The sequence below is a fragment of the Lagenorhynchus albirostris genome, chromosome 18 (genome assembly GCF_949774975.1).
Source record: "Lagenorhynchus albirostris chromosome 18, mLagAlb1.1, whole genome shotgun sequence".
Lineage (NCBI taxonomy): Eukaryota > Metazoa > Chordata > Mammalia > Artiodactyla > Delphinidae > Lagenorhynchus > Lagenorhynchus albirostris.
The window spans coordinates 46897121-46918481 of record NC_083112.1 but is presented as its reverse complement, the minus strand read 5'-3'; the positions used below and the strand labels follow the sequence as shown (position 1 = coordinate 46918481).

Sequence of the window (21361 nt, the reverse complement as noted above, 5' to 3'; positions counted from 1 at the left end):
ATTTAGAAGCATTTATCCTGATAATGCCAGAAGTCTTTTTTTTTTAAATAAATTTATTTAATTTATTTATTTTTGGCTGCGTTGGGTCTTCGTTGTTGTGCAGGGGCTTTCTCTAGTTTCGGTAAGTGCGGGCTACTCTTCGTTGTCATGCAAGGGCTTCTCGCTGTGGTGGCTTCTCTTGTTGCGGAGCACGGGCTCTAGGCGCAAAGGCTTCAGTAGTTGTGATGCGCAGGCTCAGTAGTCGTGGCTCACAGGCTTAGTTGCTCCGTGGCATGTGGGATCTTCCCGGACCAGGGATCGAATTCATGTTCTCTGCACTGGCAGATGGATTCTTAACCACTGCACCACCAGGGAAGTCCTCATTTAAAATTTTTCAATTAAATTTACTGAAACATGATATACTATGCTCTCAGCTTGTACCTCAATTGCAATTTGTTCCATTTTCTAAGTTCATATCTTATATCTTGTATAAACTGTAGATTAAGCTCTAAATAAAAAATTGTAGTGTCTAAAAAAGGAAAAAGATCATTATTCTCTGTGGAGAATGGTTTGGAGAGAGGCATGAGTAGATTTAGGAAGACTGGTTAGGAGACTGACGTAATCTAGGGAAGAGGACATGAGGATTTGAGCTAAGGTGGTGATAGAAATTCACAAACAGGAAATGAAATACAAAGTATAAAATTAAAGAAGTTGAAATCTTTAAAAAAATCTTAAATTAGAATTGGATATACTGGTAGGAACTCATGATTTTCCCCTCTCTATTTAAAAACACTTATTTCATAACTCTGTCTACTGAAAAAGCCTAGAAACATTGAGGGCCTAGAAACAATGAACATTCCCAGTGCCCAGAATGACTCATTCATTCTTCATGGTATCATTAGGCTTGGTGTATTTCTTGTTTTGCCTACAGACTGGAAGTTAGGTCTAAAGACTTGATCTGTTTCAGGTTATTTATTTATTTTTTTCCAAGGATACTGCATAGGTGTTTTATTTGATTAATTTATTTACTTAATTTATTTTTGGCTGTGTTGGGTCTTCATTGCTGTGCGCGGGCTTTCTCTAGTTGCGTCGAGCGGGGGCTGCTCTTTGTTGCGGTGTGCAGGCTTCTCATTGCGGTGGTTTCTCTTGCTGCGAAGCACAGCACCTAGGCGCGCAGGCTTCAGTAGTTGTGGCTTGCAGGCTCTAGAGCGCAGGCTCAGTAGTGTGCTGCACGGGCTTAGCTGCTCTGCAGCATGTGGGATCTTCCTGGACCAGGGCTCGAACCCATGTCCCCTGCATTGGCAGGCAGATTCTTAACCACTGAGCCACCAGGGAAGCCCTAGGTGTTGCTTTATACTTCACGTTACATCACATCAAGAGTCACATAAATCAACATAATCTAAGGTTGATTAGAGCATTTTGGTGGTTATGACCTGATATAAAGTTCTGCGATATCCTCTAACTGCTTTAGCATTCATTGGTGATTGATGCCTGAATCATTTCATCAGGGGTTACTGAATGGTGATTTCCTAACTCTTATCTTTCTTTTTTAAAACATCTTAATTGAGGTACAACTGACATACAATAAACTGTACATTTAAAAAAGTAGAATTTGATAAGCATTTTTATACATATACACCCCCATGAAACCATCACCATAATCAAGATAGTGAACATATCCATCATCCCAAGATTTATTTTGCCCTTTTATATATTTGGAAATTTTCATAATCGAAAGTTTAAAAAAAGGGAACTATTTAAGAGCTAGATCATCTGGGCATGGTGACTGAAGCTTGAGGCCTAATGAGAAAAGGGTCTGGAATGACTCATAGGTTTGTAATACAAGCCATTGAATAGCCACTGATATGAGCCATTTATTGAAACTGGGAACACTGGAGAAGAAACTTGGTGTATTCAGTTTTGCACATGTTAAGTTTAAGGTTACAATGAGACATTCAAGTAGAGATGTCAAGTAGGCAGGTCCTATATTAAAAGGTAACAGTTTGGACTAGGGATATAAACTTGGGAATGTTGGCATATAGTAACTGAAGCCAGGGAGCAGAAATTATCAAGAGAATAAGTACAGAACAGAACAAAGACTCAAGGGGGAAAAGACACTTTGAAAAACTCTAATGTTTTATGATCAGCTAGAAGAGGAGCAAGGGGGAAAATGAGAGTACAGTATTGCAGAAGCCAAGGGAAAATAAGGCAAGAACACATCATTTGTGCTTATCCCAGTAAGTCGCATTCTGTATAATAGTTTTACTTTTCGCTCATAACTGATACATTACGATTTATAACCAGTAAGTGTGGGCATACTCCTGAAAGATGTGTCATCTTTAGTTCATTAACAGAATTAAGTTTCTGAGTCCTGTAAGGCTGAGAACTAGACCATGGGCTCTGTAAATCAACGAAAGTAAACGTTACCTTGGAGGACTCTAGATAGCTGTTTGGCTGGCGAGTTTTGCCTGGTGACCTCCAAGCCTCAGGAAGTCTTTCTTTGAAGCATTTACAGTACTAATTACTTTTTTAAAGGAGTAATATTTAAGACAAACTCTTTTGTTTTGTCTATCATTAGTCTCTCAGGATCGTAAAATAAAAGGGAAACTGGCTCATTAACAACTTCAACCTCCCCTAAAGGTGGGAATCTGGCCTTAAACTTCCTGGTGATTATCCAACCACTGCCTGTACAACATAGTGACTCTGGGTCACCGTGTGATAGGATGAGAGAAAGGGGAAAAGGGGAGTTGTTTAATGAGTATAGAGTTCCAGATTTGAAAGATGAAAAAGTCTGAGAGACCTGTTGTACAACAATGTGAATAAACTCAACATATTGAACCCTACACTTAAAAATGAGTAGATGGTAAAGTCTATGTTATGTGTTTTTTACCACAATTAAAAAAAAAAGTAAGCAGGGCTTCCCTGGTGGCGCAGTGGTTGAGAGTCCGCCTGCCGATGCAGGGGACTCGGGTTCGTGCCCCGGTCCGGGAAGATCCCACATGCCGCGGAGCGGTAGGCCCGTGAGCCACGGCCGCTGAGCCTGCGCGTCTGGAGCCTGTGCTCTGCAAAGGGAGAGGCCTGCCTACCGCAAAAAACAAAAACAAAAACAAAAAAAAACAAATAAAAAAGTAAGCAGAGGGACTTTGCTGGTAGCACAGTGGTTAAGATTCTGTGCTCCTCATGCAGGGAGCCCGGGTTCGATCCCTGGTCAGGAACTAGATCCCACACGCATGCCACAAATAAGGAGCCCGCCTGCCGCAACTAAGACCCAGCGTGACTAAATAAAAATAAATAAATATTAAAAAAAAAAAAAGAGGGCTTCCCTGGCGACACAGTGGTTAAGAATCCACCTGCCAATGCAGGGGATACGGGTTCAAGCCCTGGTTCGGGAAAATCCCACATGCCGCAGAGCAACTAAGCCCGTGAGACACAACTACTGAGCCTGCCCTCTAGAGCCCGAGAGCCACGAATACTGAAGCCCGTGCGCCTAGAGCCCACGCTCTGCAGCAAGAGAACCCACTGCAATGAGAAGCCCGTGCACCGCAACGAAGAGTAGACCCGCTCGCCATAACTAGAGAAAGCCCACGCACAGCAACAAAGACCCAACACAGCCAAAAATAAATAAACAAATAAATTTATTTTAAAAAATTAGAAAGAGAAAATGAAGGTCTGGAAATTTAAAGAAAAGGCAAGGGTTGTAGTGGTATTAAGAACTGAGCTAGACACTATGGAGAACAGTATGCAGGTTCCTTAAAAAACTAAAAATAGAATTACTATAAGACCCAGGAATCCTACTACTGGGCATATACCCAGAGAAAACCATAATTCAAAAAGACACATGCACTCCAATGTTCATTGCAGCACTATTTACAACAGCCAGGTCATGGAAGCAACCTAAATGCCCATCGATAGATGAATGGATAAAGAAGATGTGGTACATATATACAATGGAATATTACTCAGCCATAAAAAGGAACGAAATTGGGTCATTTGTAGAGGCGTGGATGGATCTAGAGACTGTCATACAGAGTGAAGTAAGTCAGAAAGAGAAAAACAAATATCATATATTAACGCATATATGTGGAACCTAGAAAAATGGTACAGATGAACCACTTTGCAGGGCAGAAATAGAGACACAGATGTAGAGAACAAACGTATGGACACCAAGGGGGGAAAGCAGCGGCGGGGGTGGTGCTGTGATGAATTGGGAGATTGGGATTGACATGTATACACTGATGTGTATAAAATGGATGACTAATAAGAACCTGCTGTATAAAAAATTAAAATAAAATTCAAAAAAACCCCCCCAAACAAAAATGAGCTAGAATAGATTCTGTGATACTACAAAGCAAAAAAAAAACCCATTGATTTTTAATATATTAAAAAAGTTACATCACTGTATCTCATCTGTGCCCAAATTCATCAAATAAACATTTAGAGCTTAAATTCAAGGCACAGTGCTAAATACTGAGGACCAAAAAAAGCTTAAGAAATAGTTCTTGCCTTCAAGGAAATGGACAAGTAAGCAATTATTATAAAATATGGTAAGCAGAATTAGAGATATAGAGTACAGAGTACATAAATTACTATGGTAGAACAGACAAAACTTTCTGGAAGGAGTGGCATCTGAATTAGAAAATTCACAAATGTCATCTAAAAAGATTTCATACCACAGTCTAATCCTGAGCTTTATTAATGGTAGGATATGATAGAAAGAACTACGTTTTTTTAAAGGAGTAATTCATATCTAGAAAGGAAAGGAAAGGAAGAGGGAAAAAAATAGGGATTTGGAGGGAGGAAGACTTCCTCAATTTCCTGATCACTGCATTTTCTATTTTTAAAATTAGCTCCAAATTTTCCTGCTTCTGTGCCTTTGTCCACACCATAACTTTAACTTGGATAATCAATCAGTATTCCTTTATATTAAAATATGTACATATAACAAACAGCGTTGACTGAACTAAACTATAAAATGCTTTTCGATTAATAACTAGAGGTGAAAATAAAACAGACATTCTCTTCTAGCATTTTGGAAAGAAACAAATTACGCTACAAATTTAGTTTTAATGAATTATAAGCGCATCTGGATTTAGGATGCGTGCCTGAGAAAGGCTGTTTTCACAAATCTTTGTTGCAGAAAGTCGTATTTTAGATGTATCCAAACGAAATAAAAGGGAAGGATGAGATTAGGGTTTTTAGGCCAACAGTAGATTTACAAGTGCATATTATTATCAGAGGCTTTTTCTGTTCTCTCACACTCAACTAATAGCCTATGATACTGTAAACTTTCAAAGAACACAGTGATTAGATAGATTCTTTTTTCATATCTACCAGGATAATCAGTGATTTGCGCATCAGTGGTGCTTCACTAGGAGGCGGGGGTGATGTGTGACCCTGAGGGACAGAGAGGGTTCTGACTGTCACAACTCGGGCTGGGGGTGCGGGTGCTACTGTCATCTAGTGGTAGAGGCAGAGATGCTGACAAACATCCCACAAGGCAAAGAACTGCCCCACTCCTGTCCTGAATAAAGAATTGTCCAGCCTCTATGTCTACAGTGGTTGAGAAAATCTGATACATGAAAATATACTTCTTTCTTTTTCTTTTCTTTCTCTTCCACCCCTCTTCTTTCTTTTAAATTGTAACTCTTGAATGACAAATGGAGCATATTTTATGCCAAGAAAAAGAGAAAATGCTACTGATTTTTTCTTACAGACTAGATATTTGGTCCATACTGCATCTGTTTTGACCAAAGTAACAAGACAGTTGCCACCAAATTTTTACTTGACCAATGGAATAACGGACTTTGTACCAGATTGTATTGGTTAATAATAATATGAAATATAAGAAAAAACAGAGCCCAAAGAAAGAATCAGCAATTCATATCCACTTACATGATATCTGACCACCATTATTGGGCATATAAAATGCCTTCTAGTAGACTTCACAGATGACTATTAATTTAAAAATTGTAAGGTGTCTTGGTATTTGTGTTATGACATTTAAATTCAAAATTTATATAGTTAGAAAAATACTCACCAATATAACTAATCAAAATATTTATAAGCCACATGTTTAAAATGCCTTAAAGAATTACGAAAGCTCCAATATTTAAATCGTAATAGAGTATACAATATTTATTTTGTAACAAAATAGATAAAACCAAATATTTGCACTTTATGTAGTTTGATTATTATGACAATTTGTTAATTTAACATTCAGTTAAAATAAACTTTAAATTAGCTATTTAAAAAATGTCAAGTACGTGATTAAGATAAATTTTGTTCATCAGAAAAAGACCTTCAGGAGTAAATAATGATAGAGCAAATCTGTCCAAAACACTACGTCTTCATTTTTTGTGTCTTAGACCACTCAGGTGCTTCTTTTTTGGTCTGTAAAAAAAAGGAAAAAAAAAAAAAAAGAAGAAGAAGAAAAGAAAATTAAGTAAAATGCTTATAAGGAGGAGAAGAGAAACAATTCAAAGAACTAAGTACCTATATACATTGGGGATTTTTATGTAAAATTATAGTAAATAATTGCTTTTTGTAATTCAGAAAGAGACTTAAGGGCAAAGATTTTGTCTTTTGTCAGAAATAATCTCCCACCTGGTATGTCGATTAAAATAAATACACAGCTGTGTTTTCTGGCTTAAATCCGATATTTAATATATTCTACAGAGGTGAATATTTTATGAATTGATTCTATTTTCAAATAAAATTATAAAAAAATCAAGGGCACAGCTTCTTTTTGGTTGTCTTATCTATCTACATACAGATACTCATTCACTCAATAGATATTTAGTAAAGAATTTCTAGATCCAAATCATTGTGCTTTGGGTATTCTGCATTGCTAAGTATTTACCAGAGTACTTCTTGGGTTTACTGCTCAATCATTTCAATGTAAAAGAGCCTGGCTATACAGAGTAGTAACAAAAGAGCAGGGAAGGTGGTCTGTGATAGAGCACTTAGAACTCCCTATATAAGATACTGATGCCAATCAAAACATCTTATTTTATATAATATAATAAATCAAACATGCAATTACTCCTTTCCCACTTATATCTCCTTAAAACTATGAAGAACCACATTCCTAAATATATATACATTGGCATATAGATAAGTAAGATAAGTTATGACAATTTTATCTTTTTCATATGCCATAACTGATGCACAAAATGTTAGAAGTGACATCAATGGTCAGCTCCTCTTGCCCTTAGCCATGCCCTTGGGCAGCTTCAATTACCACCAAATACACCAGCAGACCCTCCACCTCCTTCCTCCAGCCCCATCTGTATAACCATAGCTCTAACTTGAGCTACAAATACTTTTACATGATGCCTAAAGGCAAGTAAAATTCAGTATGTCAAAATGAACTCCCCCAATCGCCATATTCTCTGTCTTGGTGAATGGTACCGTATTTTGTTCAGTCATCTAAACCAGAAATGATTGATTCCTCTTCATCTTAGAGTTCTCCTTTTTTTTTCCCACTTGCTACGTTCATTCTAAACAGTCCCTAACATTTGTAGAAATATCTTTTAAACTCCTTATTCTGCTTCTGTCTTGACCCCAAAAGGCTTACCTTGGGCCCTCATCATTTCTGGGCTTCACTCCCACAAGAATTTCCTAATTCTGATTTGGCTTTTTCTTCTATTATGTTCATCACCCACAATCCCTCCAAGCTTATCTTTCTAAAATGCAAATCTGCATTAAAACACTTTAGTAGTTTTTCTTTAATAGAAAGTCCAAAGTTATTAGTATTAAAGGTGAAAGAAGCTTCCAGGGTAAAATAAGGAAATCATAGGGAAAAGCCAGGTGCTGTCTTCCAAGAGAATTCAAAGGTGACAGGGCCTAACCAAATCCAAAAGAAACCAGAGTACAAACCAGAATGCTAGCTGATCTGCCAGGGGAGGGGTAAGTTCCATTTTGAGAAACTGTGATCTTCACTAGGTCATAATGTAAACTGGTTTTCTTAACTGTGGCTCGTGGACAAAAAAATATGAAAGCAACTTCTACAGATCAAGCAAAAGGCACAGAATTTGTATATCTGCATTTTCTCAATCAACTGATACTAAAAGTTCTTTTACTACTATGTATGTATGTATGTATGTATAGTAGAAGGTAAATAAAACTTTTGATATTAAAAGGGAATCTTAAGACTCATAAAGGACAGTACAAGCATTTTAATGGTAGACTGTCCTTCCTGACTACTTCAATCTGTGTCTGGTCCATTGCAGACCATCCGCCCTCCATCCCCTCCTCCCAGTAACTTCTTTCTTCAGATGTATTAATGAAGTAGCTTTGCCACAGTCGAGTGCACCTCTGTCCTAGGGATTAACTGCTTTCTCACTTCATAAATTGACTTTTCAATTTTTTGGTCATAGCCATTTAAAATTAGTTTCACAGCTTGTCCCATAGGTCTAATGTATATTCCTTATTCCTAGGTTATTTGGGGGGAACTTCACTATCATTGTCATGTCCAAGCTACATTTAATTTAGAAGATAGGGCCCTGTAGGATCTGGTCCAGGCCTACTTCTCTAACCCTATCTCTTGACACTCTACTACATGAACTAAATTACTTGTTGTTGAGATTAGTTTTATAGTAATTTATTGAACACCTACTATGTACCAGGTCTTTGTGTTAGGTTGTACGGCTATAAAAATGAGTAAGACCCTATGACAGAGCCTGGTGGTTGCCTAGATTACATCTATTTTTCCCCTTTCAATAACAGAACTCTGATGTCATTATGAGAGTAATGGGCTCATCCAGTGAAAAACTACATTTATCAGCCTCCCTTGCTGCTAGGTGTGGACGAGTGACTAAATTCTGACCAATGGAATACAAATAGAAGATGTTGGGTAGAACTTACAGAAAAATGCCTTTAGAATAGGAGATGGTATTTCCCCCCATTTCTCTTGCTTCCTGCTTGGAATGCAGATGTGATGGCTTAGGCTACAGCAGCTATATTGTGATTCTGAGGACAGAGGCCACACACCAAGGATGGTTTGAAGAGAAAGGCAGAAGAAACCTAGGTCCTTGATGACTTCAAAGGGCCACACACTAGCCCTGAAAAGCTTATCTTCAGGCTTTTATCTGAGAATCAGAACAATCTACTTAAGTCACTGAACTAGCAGTGGAACGTAATTCCTAGACACTGACCCTAATCCTTAAGTAAGTTATAGCATTTGTTTCATGTTGTATTTTCTGCACACAGGAAAAGTGTCTGGCATGCAGTAGGTGATCAATGACATGCTTCTTTTGTTGTTGATTTTTTTTTTTTTTTTTTTTGTAGCTGGAGCACAGTACAGAATAATGGATTAAAGTACAAGCTCTGGAATAAAACAGGCTCCAGCCATTTATTTGTAAACTCAGGCAAGTTGATGACCAGGTACTTCACAATAATATGAGGAGAATAAAAAATAACGGTGATGGATATTCTGGGTACCCTCAGACCTGCTCTGCCTCAGGATGCTGTCAGTGGTGGCTTATGGTTTCTGATTAGGTTCAGTTAATGAGCTGCAAAGTGGGCTTGTAGGTCAGAGGAGAAAGAAGTTGGGATATCTATTCTTCAGCTCCTTCTTTGCCTGGCCATAGTTTGGTAGTAGTAAATTCTTCTATGGAAGACCAAAGTTTCCTACGAAGGCTCGAATTCCTCTCCTTGCCCCTTGAGACCTAGGAGTGTTTATAACTTTGCATAGTTACTAAGCCTAAAATGTTCATTATCACCTGTTGGTTTCTACCTCCTTGCTTCTCCTATAGAGGTGTTTCTCACTCCCTCCAATTTATCCCTCCATCTGCCTCGTCTTTCTCCTCCACCACCACCTTTGCTACCTTCTTAATTTCTGTCTGAATTGATATCAAAGTCTGTTGGCTCTTTCTTTCCATTCCTCTAGTTCATCTTTCACTGTTGCTGTCCAGGTCTGAAAATACAAACGTGACCCTCGCAGTATTTTTTACTTGCTTCCTATTTGGTATTTATCACACATGTTATATGACACACGGTTTCCATGATCAGACTCTGAGGCACTCTAGGGCAGGGGCCCTGGGCATGGAATAAGGCTTGAATAAATGAATAGCTTCAAAAGAATGTGCCACAGACTCAAAAGACAATTCCATAAGAGGTACTGCAAAATGCTTTGAGATATAGTGTGGAAGAACCTTGAGGATGTTATGCTAAGTGAAATAAGCCAGTCACAAAAAGACAAATATGGTATGATGCCACCTATGAGGTATACAAAACAGTCAATTTCATAGCAATTCAAAGTAGAGTGGTGGGTTGCCAGGGGCTACAGAGGTGGGGGTGGGGAAGAAGGGAGGCATTGCTCGATGGATACAGAGTTCCAGTTTGCAAGATGAAAAAGTTCTGAAGACCTGTCTCACAACAATATGAATACACTTAATACTACTAAACTGTACACTTAAAAATGGGTAAAATGGTAAACTATGTATGTTTCTATCACAATAAAAAACAAACAAAAATACCAAGAGCTTTTTAAAAAAATGTTTTGAAAAAATGCAGCAACACTGAAAAAGTGTATTGTTTCCAATGTGAGCTACCTGGACTTCGCTGTTAAAGAAAGTTACATATTTTATTAGATATTTTACATTCTAAAATAGAAAAAACAAAGAGAGTAGTAGGACCTCATTTCCTACATATTTAATAGCAAAGCAAGTTTCCATCGGAATCTATTTTTACCTGGGTATACTGCCATTTAAAATTTCCTTAGTTTTAAGATAATGATGAGATCTGGCAAAATTCAGCTGCTCAAAAACCTTGAGCATTTGGTTTTACTTCTTTTGGGCCTTTATTTAAGTGCCGTCTTCGCAGAGAGGCCATCCCTCCCTATTCTTCACCCATCGACTGCCCTGTTTTATTTTTTCTCCATAGCATTTGTCATTTTTTCACTTTCTCTACAATTTATTTTTTGGTTTGTTTGTTGCTTTACAGTCTAATCTCCAAAAAAGAATGTAAGTTTCATGGAGGCAGGAAGTTTTATGCCTTTATTGCCTCTAACAGTGCTTGGCACAAAGGAGGTGCTCAATAAATATTTCGTTTTTTTGTTTTTTTGGTGGCCATGCCATGCGGCTTGCAGGATCTTAGTTCCCCAACTAGGGATTGAACCTAGCACACCTAACCACTGGACTGCCAGGGAACTCCCAATAAACTTACGCGGGCCTCTCACTGCTGTGGCCTCTCCCGTTGCGGAGCACAGGCTCCGGACGCGCAGGCTCAGCGGCCATGGCTCACGGGCCCAGCCGCTCCGCGGCATGTGGGATCTTCCCAGACGGGGGCACAAACCCACGTCCCCTGCATCGGCAGGCAGACTCTCAACCACTGTGCCACCAGGGAAGCCCCCCAATAAACTTTTTAAATGAATGAATGAATGTTGTTTGGGTTTACTATTACAGATGCCTCTCAGTTCAATTTAAATCTGGACATAAAGCCTCATGAGAGTCTATATTCAAGAGTTGTCCCTATGTAATGTGAAAGAAAACGCCACTACAGTAATGTAATAATATGGCTCCAACTAATCAGGTAACACTGCCCTTTATAAGCATAGTGGGCAGTATTTATGATTCTAAGTAACACTGCAACTATTGAGTGGAAATGAAAATAAGCAATAAGATATGAAAATAGCATATTCTGTTGTATGAACTCAAGATATGTTCAATCTTTCTATTGGTAAAGTTCTGTTCTCAGTCACATTACGATCTGAAACTCAGGTTACCTGCAAGTACATTAGGATAGAATAGGCCAACTTCTCATCTACATCAGTATCTATGTCTAAACACTACCAAAATTCAAACAAATTTCATGGAGATAATAATAATTCTGGAAAGTTGATTTCTGATTCTCGTGAGACATACATTCTTCATTTCTAGATATTTTGTCAGTAAGGTACTATCCATTAGTGACGGCCCGAAGTTCCAGCCACTGGAAGTTTCTAAGCCTTTACCAACTCCTGATTAGTACTGAGCAACTAGCATTAAGATAGGGCACAGAATGGCAAACTATGATCCATGGTCTGTTTTTGTATGGATTGCCTGCTAAGAATGGATTTAACATTTTTAAAGAAAGGTAAAACCAAACAGAATATGCATTAAGATGGTATGTGCCTCATAAAGCCTAGAATATTTACTGTCTTGCCCTTTAAGGAAAAATTTGCCATCTCCTGATAGATGACTGTTAAATAAAGTGGGCACAAAAATTCAGATTAACAGTTAACTGCTTTTTATTTTGGTAATTCCACTTCTTTACCTATTTAAACAGTAGTGTTTCTTTTATGTTACTATCTTAAAGTTATTTACCCTTTCTACCCATAAGATGGTGCTTTGGGTAACAAATTTTGTTGTGCCTATTTAGTTTTTTTTTTGGCCACGCTGTATGGCATGTGGGATCTTAGCTCCCCGACCAGGGGGTCGAACCCATGCCCACTGTATTGGGAGCGTGGAGTCTTAACCACTGGACCAACAAGGAAGTCCCATGTCTATGCAGTTATTAACAGAGTTAATATTTTAACTGAAGAGGGCCCTATTTTCTGACTATTTCACACTTCTGTTTTTTTTTTTTGAATTTAAGACTTTCATAGGTTCCATGGTATGAAACCCTTTTCATAATATATTTTTCATACACACACACACACACACACACACACACACACACACACATATGACGTGATGTTAGACATACAAATTACTTAAAAGTGAGCGTTTATATTGGGAACATTGCTTTAATTTTTATGTGCTGGTTTAGATTAATTATATTTGTAATTGTATAAAGAAACAGCACAAATTAGTGGTGTTAACAGGCCCTGAAGTAAACTGTATTCCAGATGTAGGAAAGAGCTCAGAGGGCTGTGATAAAAACAAATGACAGGATTAACTGTAAAGCAACCAGAAGTAATTTACTGTTCCAGTGTGATTTGGGAGATAAATAACTGATAAGATGGGTACTTCTGTGTCATCCATAAGCAGGCAACTGAAACATTAATCTATAACTTGGGGATTATAACATATTGAGAAAGAATGCTGACTGATAAATGCAGACATAATAAGCCTGGTGGATTATTCCTGGAATCTAGAAAAAGAGCTAGAAATTAAGAATCTATTAGTGTTCAACCAGCGCCACTTCTCTAAAGAAAAGAAATACTATGTCTAGTAGATATAATTACTTGTTTTTAAAAAAAAACGATATAAGCTAGGAATTGAGGAAATAAATATTTATGATTCCTCAGAGGCAGGGCCCAACTAAAATGTGTCTAAGAGAGCTGACCCAGCTTTCCTACCAACAAAATGACAAAAAGAGAAACTGCCCCAGATCATTCAGCCCTCACGGCTCTACTTCCACGCTCACAAAAAAATTCCTTATTTCTAATTTAGCTTAGAGCTATATTACACCGGGAAGAGGCTGCAATTAGTATTCCTGAGACTCGAAATTGAAAAATTATTTTTAAAAATGTAAATGTACATAGCTAGCTATCTTGAGGTCTGAGCATGTTCTGGTCAGATAAATCTAGATTCAACATGAAAAAGTGAGACCAGGGACTTCCTTGGTGGTCCAGTGATTAAGAATCTGCCTTCCAATGTAGGGGATGTGGGTTTGATCCCTGGTCGGGGAACTAAGATTCCACATGCCGTGGGGCAACTAAACCTGCATGCTCTGGAGCCCGCGCGCCACAACTAGAGAGAAGCCCGGGCGTTGCAACGAAGAGCCCGCGTGTCGCAACTAAGACCCGATGCAGCCAAATAAATAAATAAATATTCAAAAAAAAAAAAAAAAGAAGAAGAAGAAAAGAGAATGTGAGACCAGAGCTTCAAAACAAATGTGACAAAGCATTAGAAGTATGAAGAGCAATTGCTTCCCTCAGCTCCTAGACATGGCTGGAGCCCCTTCAATCTACCAGCAAAGTTCATTTACCCGGTGTGCCATACAAATGCTATACTTTTCTATGTGTGTTATAATGTGAAAAATGTGGGGTGGCACAGAGATAGGACATGCTCTGTGGTAATGCTATCCCAGGGCGGCACCCTGTGTCTTAAGACATCCAATGAGTTGTATTCATTATATTAAGTATATTACAAATAACTGCTAAATTCCATTTTAATGAAGTTATAAACTTTTCTTTATGAATAATGAGAAACACTGCTTTTTATAACCTATCAATTTAAATTTAAAAATTTTTTTGGTAAAGTACACATAACATAAAATTTACCATCTTAACCATTTCTAAGTGTACAGTTCAGTGGCATAAGGGTATGTTCACATTGCTATGCTACCATCACCACCATCCATCCATAGAAGTCTTTTCATCTTGTATAACTGAAACTCTGCACACATTAGATAATAACTCCTCATTCCCCCTGGTCCCTGGTAACCACCATCCTAATTCCCGCCTCTTTGAATCTGACTACTCCAGGTATATCCTATCCACTGTATTTTCCTTTTCTCCTAAGGAAAAGTGTTCAGTGGTGAAATGACTGAAGTCAGGCATAAGAATGTAGTAAGAGAGGAATAAAGTCTAGATTATTAAACATCCTAGTTTTGAATAATAAAAAGGAACACAAATTAGAAAATGTTTTGTGAATATTATACTCTCTGCCCTTGGAATTTCTCACTCTTTAACCCTTATTGTCCTTGTCAAATCCTAGACATTCTTCAAGGTCAACCTCAAATACTTTCTTTTCCTGGAGTCCATCAACATCACATTATCTCTTCTTTCTTTGAATTTCCATAGCAGTTTATATTTCCTTTAAAGTAGTTTGTATTTCCTTCCAAGACCATGGTCTTGGAAGTTGCTGCTTTCACTCTCCCTGGAGTTTATTTAGTTCAACACTAAAGTTCCCCACACAGTTTAGAGTTTTAATGGCTAAGAAGATAACTAAACTGGGGAGGCAAATAACTGTTGTTGTTTTTTTTTAATGCTGTGTTACCAGATATTTATTGAGTACCTGCTTTGATCATGTGCTATGTAAGGCAATGGGAACACAGCTTCTATCCTCAAAGCACTTACATTCTGTGGTTCAATTTAGTCTTTGTTGGTGCATTGAATGCCTGAAAAACAATTCTGCCACATCTGTGATTTCAACAGTCAGAGCTTTTCTATAAAATACACCTTTTGGGGTTTTCTTATGTAAATATCACATGAGCACTGCAAAACGTTCACATGATTATACAAATATGCAAAGAAAAATGTCTCAAGCTTTTATTTCTCCCCTTCCTCCTCTGTAACATAACACAGCTCTACGTTCACCCCACTGCCCATTTAACAGGGGCTTTGTGTGTCTTCCTCATATTTTCAGTGCACATATAAACACACATCCATCGATCCATCTCTCTATCATTGAATTGAATATCAGGGAAAAATACCAACAGCAGATAATATCAGCCAAAGGATCTGGAAGTAAATTAGAAATGTTTCCATTTTAGCTATAAAACCATAAGATTATGTAATGATTAGATCTTACTTTCAAATATTTGCACCATAAATTCCTTATTGACAAGATGAGAGAAAAACGTAAGAAAAGCACTATTATGGAAAATTGAAAATACTGAAAATAATAACCGTAAAAATTAGGATGCCTTAAGAGAATCATGGATGTTAGTATAAAAGAAGTCCAGCCCTCATTTCATGTAATCTCTCTCCTAATTTTATAGATAAGACCCAGTTCAGGGCATTTAAATGACTTGCCCCAGGTGACCTAGTCGGTTCCCATTCCTAATTCTGCAGTATTAGCACACAGTCTTGATCTGACTGGTTTACAGCACGATATCTGAGTTTTCATTAGGATGTAGCTGAGATCATACCTTTTTTGTAAAATTTTCTCTTGTATACAAAAGATAGTTTATTATAGAAAAAAAAAGAAAATACAGGTAAGCATAAAGAAGGAAATAAAAACTACCCAATTAATACTTCATATTTCAAATCTTCATTTTCTTTTCATTGCAGAACCTTATCTCGAGATACTGGAGAAATCTGTTGCTTATGTACTGGTGACAGGATTTCAGAATATCAGAATCAGGTTACCAAGCTAAAGTCAGAAATGTAGGAGGTCAGGGTCAGAAGGAATAGTTCATTGCTTGAAACAGAGAAGGGTCAGAAAAGCAGATCAGGGAGTGTGATAGGCTTTAAGTATGTGGCTGTATCTTGCGGTTTTCCACCAATCCTACGTTTTCCATTAGCATCTATGTATTCAGTCTGCTCTCTTCTTGTAGATTATAATATAATAATAGACACATCACACTGTCTGTCACAATCTTATCCGACTTTCTGAGGGAAACTTGCCTAGCCATGGCCCTTCTGAATAAATAGCCCTAGGCAACTTTCTTTGGTACCCTGTGACCCCCTGGTCACAGGTAAGGGCAGCCATTCAGTAGGCTGGCTAATAACCTTAACTAGTCTTGCCACAAGGGGTATCTGCCAACAAGGAGAAGCTGGGCCAATTAAACTTGCTTTTGGAAAATACAGGAAGAACTAGGTTATAAGAGAGGAGATTAGGGAAAGGATGCATAGAAATACGTCTCAAGACAAGGGGCTGTGAGCAAGTTGATGAGGAACTGGAAAACATGAGTAAGCAGACACCAGGAGAGAAACACAGGGAAGCTGAAGTACCACTAGAGGAAAAGACCTATGCACTCAGTTGTGGAAATCATAGAGCTGCCTTGTACCCAGGCTGGTCAATCTCGATTTCCTGTGTTCTCCACCCTGTTAGCTCAGCCTGTATTGCTACGAGGATCCTTATGATAATTATCCCTTATTTCATTTAGACTGTAACTCTGTCATTTTTTTTAAAAAAGGAGGTTGAACTATGTAATCACCAAGCAAGCTCTCACATCCCAGTGATCTTGAGTCGCATGTTCTGAATGTATAATGAAATAGCTTAGATCAGAAGTTCCCATACTTGACTGATTATTATAATCATCTAGGGAGTTAAAAAAAAATTAAGATTCTGGGGACTCACTGAATCAGAATATCGTACAGAAAATCTTTCTGGTTTTGAGTCTCTATGTTCAGATGGTAGAAATGTTTCTTCTGAGAAATTAAGGTATGGAGGGGAAACCATGTTGAAGTAAAGTGAACTATTTAATGAGGTTACTCCTATTTCGATTCTGTTGCCTTTGGATTCTTATTACTTGTTAAAACATCATTTTCAATATTTCCTAATTTATTTTCTATTTTAATCCAAATTTTTCTAATATCTTGTTCTTCGACTAATTTCCAGGCACATACATTTTTACCTAATAATGCATTTCAGTTTTTCAGTTTATGTTAATACGATTGGTTTTATACTTTATAAGAAAACTCAAAGCAAAATATATTATTTTACAAATAAGAGGGGGTGGGTGATATTTTGCATCCCTTTTATTCTTATGCAAATTTAGAATGACAAAAACAGGCAATTCTGGTTGGCATTTTCACTGCCGAGGGCCCAGGGTGCAATCCCTGGGCTGGGACTAAGATCCTGCAAGCCACAAGGCACGGCAAAACAACAACAAACAAACAAACTTCTTTATGCTTATCTGTATTTTTCTTTTCTTTCTACAGTAAACTTTCTTTTATATACAAGAGAAAAATTTTCAAACGAGGTATGACCTCAGTCAGCTACATCCTACTGAAAACTGAGAGATCGTGCTGTAAACGAGTCAAATCAAGACTGTCTTTCTGATTCATTTATAAGTCATCCCTGGAGACTGGAGGAGGACAGTGCTAGAGTAATGCTAATTCCTAGGCAAGTCTGATATGTTAACTAGAAATATAAACCCCAACTATCAACTGTTAAGATAGGTAACATATACATTCAGAAAAAGGATAAATACAGACCTTTTAAAGTTAGTTTGAAACCACTATGAGAGGAAAGAAATTTAAGTAAAATATATTTAGTAAAAATAAGAGACACTAACATTCTAAGTTAATTTTTATTGTACTTACAAAGAGTGTTGGTTTGGGTATAAATATATTGTCTTCATGTTCTCTAGGCACATTCAAAGTCTTTGATTTCTGATTTCCTGTCACAGTTTTGGATTCCATTTTAGTAAAAAGCAAGTTGTCCTCAGAACGCTTACTATGCATATTAATGATAATCTGTTTCATTGCTGCCAATTCCTGTTGTGTATGAAAATAGAAGATGGAAGTATGATTTTAACAAGCAGACTCATAATGTTGATGTTAAAATATTTATTTTTATTCTTGAAGTAGAAAAAACATTTGAAGCAATTACTACATTATATAAATGAGGAAAGTTGTGAAAAAACAACATATTAATATTCAATAATTATGCACATGAATCTCATAGTCATTAAATGATAAATATATCATTCCAAAGGGGAAAGGGGGTAGGGATAAATTAGGAGCATGGGTTTAACAGACATATACTATTATACATAAAAGAGATAAGCAACAAGGATTTACTGAACAGAATAAAGAAATACATTCATCATCTTGGAAAATAATCTGAAAAAACATAGGTATAAATGATTCACTTTGCTGTACACTTGAAACTAACATGGTATTGTCAACTATACTTCAATTAAAAAAAGTATTATTCTGTAGCCTAGTGGTTCCCCAATTTTTCTGCACATTGTAATCACCTGTGGAGCTTCTAAAACAACTGATGCCTGTGTCCCACCCCCAGAGACTGTGAGATAATTGGGCTGGGGTGTGGCCTCAGCTCTGAAATTTTTTAAAGATCCCCAGGTGATTCTAACAAATTTGGGAACCACTGGCATAGCTACTTTCCCCCATAGTTTCTCTACACATGCTTGATAAGCACATTATTTAGACACTTAACTTCTCTTCTGCCTCTTAAACTATTCTATTTCCTTTTGAAGTCTTACATGAAGATGCAAGTGAAAAAGAGTCCAAAAATTTTTTTCTTGCCTATTAATCAGCAGTTCAAACAGTAAGTTTGACATAGCTTCAGGATTTCTTTAACCATGTTATTCCCAGACTCACAGACATGGAAAACAAACTTAAGGTTACCAAAAGGGAAAGGAGGCGGGGAGGGATAAATTGGGAATTTGGGCTTAACAGATACAGACTACTATATATAAAATAGATTATCAACAAGGACCGACTGTATACCACAGGGAACTGTCTTCAGTATCTTGTAATAAACTGTAAGGGAAAAGAGTCTGAAAAAGAATACATATATATACAAAACTGAATCACTTTGCTCTACACCTGAAACATTGAAAATCAACTAGACTTCAGTAAAAACAAAACAAAACATATTATTCCCTCTTCTTTTACAAATGAAAACCTGAGTTAGCTTTATCAGTCGTTGTTTGAACTAAGAATTCATTACACTGAACTTCTTGAAGAACCCGGATCAAAATTTCCACTCATTCCCTCTTCCAAGTCTTTTTTGTCTTTTATTTTCCCCCATAGTCAAACCTTTAGCACCAAACACTAACTAGTGGATATTTATGCTTAATTACTAAATTGATTCAATCAAACACAAGAATATGGAGAGAGGGTGGACTGAACTCTCCTTTACCTTATTATCTGTACAACAGTGGTAGGCTGTGTTGGTGGTAATTTTTTCCTATTATTTTATTGCATCTTCATGCCAAGACACAAAAGTTAGGGCGACAGAAAGATGTTCTGCTCCCTTCTACTAATCTGTTTATAGACATCAGCTCTGTGTCAGAGCAAGTTCCTACAGGCCTTTTTTTTTTTCTGGCTGTCATTAGTTCTATTTAGAACCATCTAGCTTGAGTGGGTATTTTAAAACAGAGCTGTTGAGTTTAAGCCACAGAGTCTTAATAAACCTCAGGGCCGAGAGAGGAGCTGGAAGAAATGTTGCCAGAATCCACTTTCTCATTTCTGCAGGACTGAGGCTGGCTTGGCCAATGCACATGAGGATGTGTCTACCCTCAGAAACTGCCAATCTGATACACTTTTATTTGACCCTTTTGAGGACTCATTGCTTTTGAGATCGTTACTTCATTTACATGCTTCCCTTTAGTGAAGTATATACCACTGATTTAATGTTAAACATGTCTTGTGTTATGGTAGATTTCAGCTCCTTCTTTACTTACCACACGATAAGTAGAGGGGAGAGGGGAGATGACGGTCTCTCAGCCTACCAAAAAAACACTTTTTATCTGAAAGAACCTCTTTTTACTAGCCGTAACTTTTGTGCCTTGGCATGAAGAGAAAATAAAATAATAGGCAAAAATTTCCTCTATCACAACCTACCACTCTATTACAGATAAATAAGGTCAAGGGGATCATACCTCCTGGCAGAAGGGAAGGGAGGGAGAGCAAGGCTGAGGAGGAAGAAAAGGAAGGAGTTGGTGGGGTACCAGGCAGAGGGCTTTGGCTCCTGAGTGCCCAAGAGGAGGTCACAGTTTTGTTCTCTGGCTTCACCTGCTGCTCGTATAGGAACAGTTACAGGAAGCAGATCACCCCTGATGCTGGTCAGGAGACAGAAGGGAAATTCACAGGTTTGCTTTATTTAGACTAGGATCACCCCAACTTAGCATGCTGTCACAGTACCACTTTTGTTCATCTGATAGTATTATACAATGTTAGTTTAGCATGGGTTTTTGAAATCTAAGTAAAGAACACTGAAAAAGCAACAGAATTCTGTAAAATTCCTATTAGGATAATACACAGCTACAATGGACACCAAAATAACATGCAGAACAATTCTGTTCAGTTTTATTATGTTTGGTAATATAGATGATCTCTTTTATATCAATTGTAAATTTGAACAAAGAAAATTCCACTTTAACATCAAATAGTATCCACGATACCACCACAGACTGAGCACACAGAAAGCCAAGCATAGGTAGTGGAGATATTTTAGTATGAGGTTAGAAGTCAAAGACACATCTATTCCTGACTCTGTTATTAACTGTGTAAACTTAATCAATCTACTCTGATTGAACGAGCTTCAGTTTCCTAATTGATAAAATGTATGTCTGTGTTACCTTTTTGGATTTTTGCCAGTCTGATAAGTGTTTGGGTATGTCTATTTTGCATTTCTCCTGCTGTAAGGGTGGGCAGCTTTTCAGTTGTTTAAGAGTATTTCCTTTTTTGTTGATATCCTTGGCTCAGTTTTCTACTGGGTGACCGGTCATTTTCTTTTACATTTCAAGGCTCTCTTTACATGTTAGAAACATTAGCTCTTATCTGTAATAGGAATGGCAGTTTTTCTTCCCTTTTAATCTTTTTTTTGACTTTGTTTATGCTTTTTATTTTCTTTTGTTTTTTTCCTGTGCAGAACTTTCTGGTTGTGATGTAGCTGAACATGGCAATCCTTAATTTTATGGTCTTCCCATGTTTCTTTCTTCCATTTTCCTCAAGTTACTTTATGGTTTCTTTTTCTTTTCTCTTTCAAACATTTAGATTTTTGATCTGTTTGAAGTTTATCCTGGCTTA

At 37.4% G+C, this 21361-nt stretch overlaps 1 protein-coding gene across 2 annotated transcripts in view; it reads right to left on the bottom strand.

Annotated features, from left to right (window-relative positions):
• Positions 1 to 6093: 6093 nt before the first annotated feature.
• Positions 6094 to 21361, bottom strand: part of PIBF1 (progesterone immunomodulatory binding factor 1) — a 216533-nt gene continuing 201265 nt past the window's right edge. Inside the window, exons 17-18 of one of the 2 annotated variants that reach the window (XM_060129209.1) lie at positions 17903 to 18076; positions 6094 to 6369 (exon numbers count right to left, since the gene is read on the bottom strand). In XM_060129209.1, coding sequence (XP_059985192.1) covers positions 6319 to 6369; positions 17903 to 18076 — 225 coding nt within the window. In that variant the 3' untranslated portion in view covers positions 6094 to 6318. Of the gene's footprint in view, positions 6370 to 17902; positions 18077 to 21361 lie in introns of those variants that run through there. The other variant, XR_009536788.1, reaches the window with a different exon arrangement.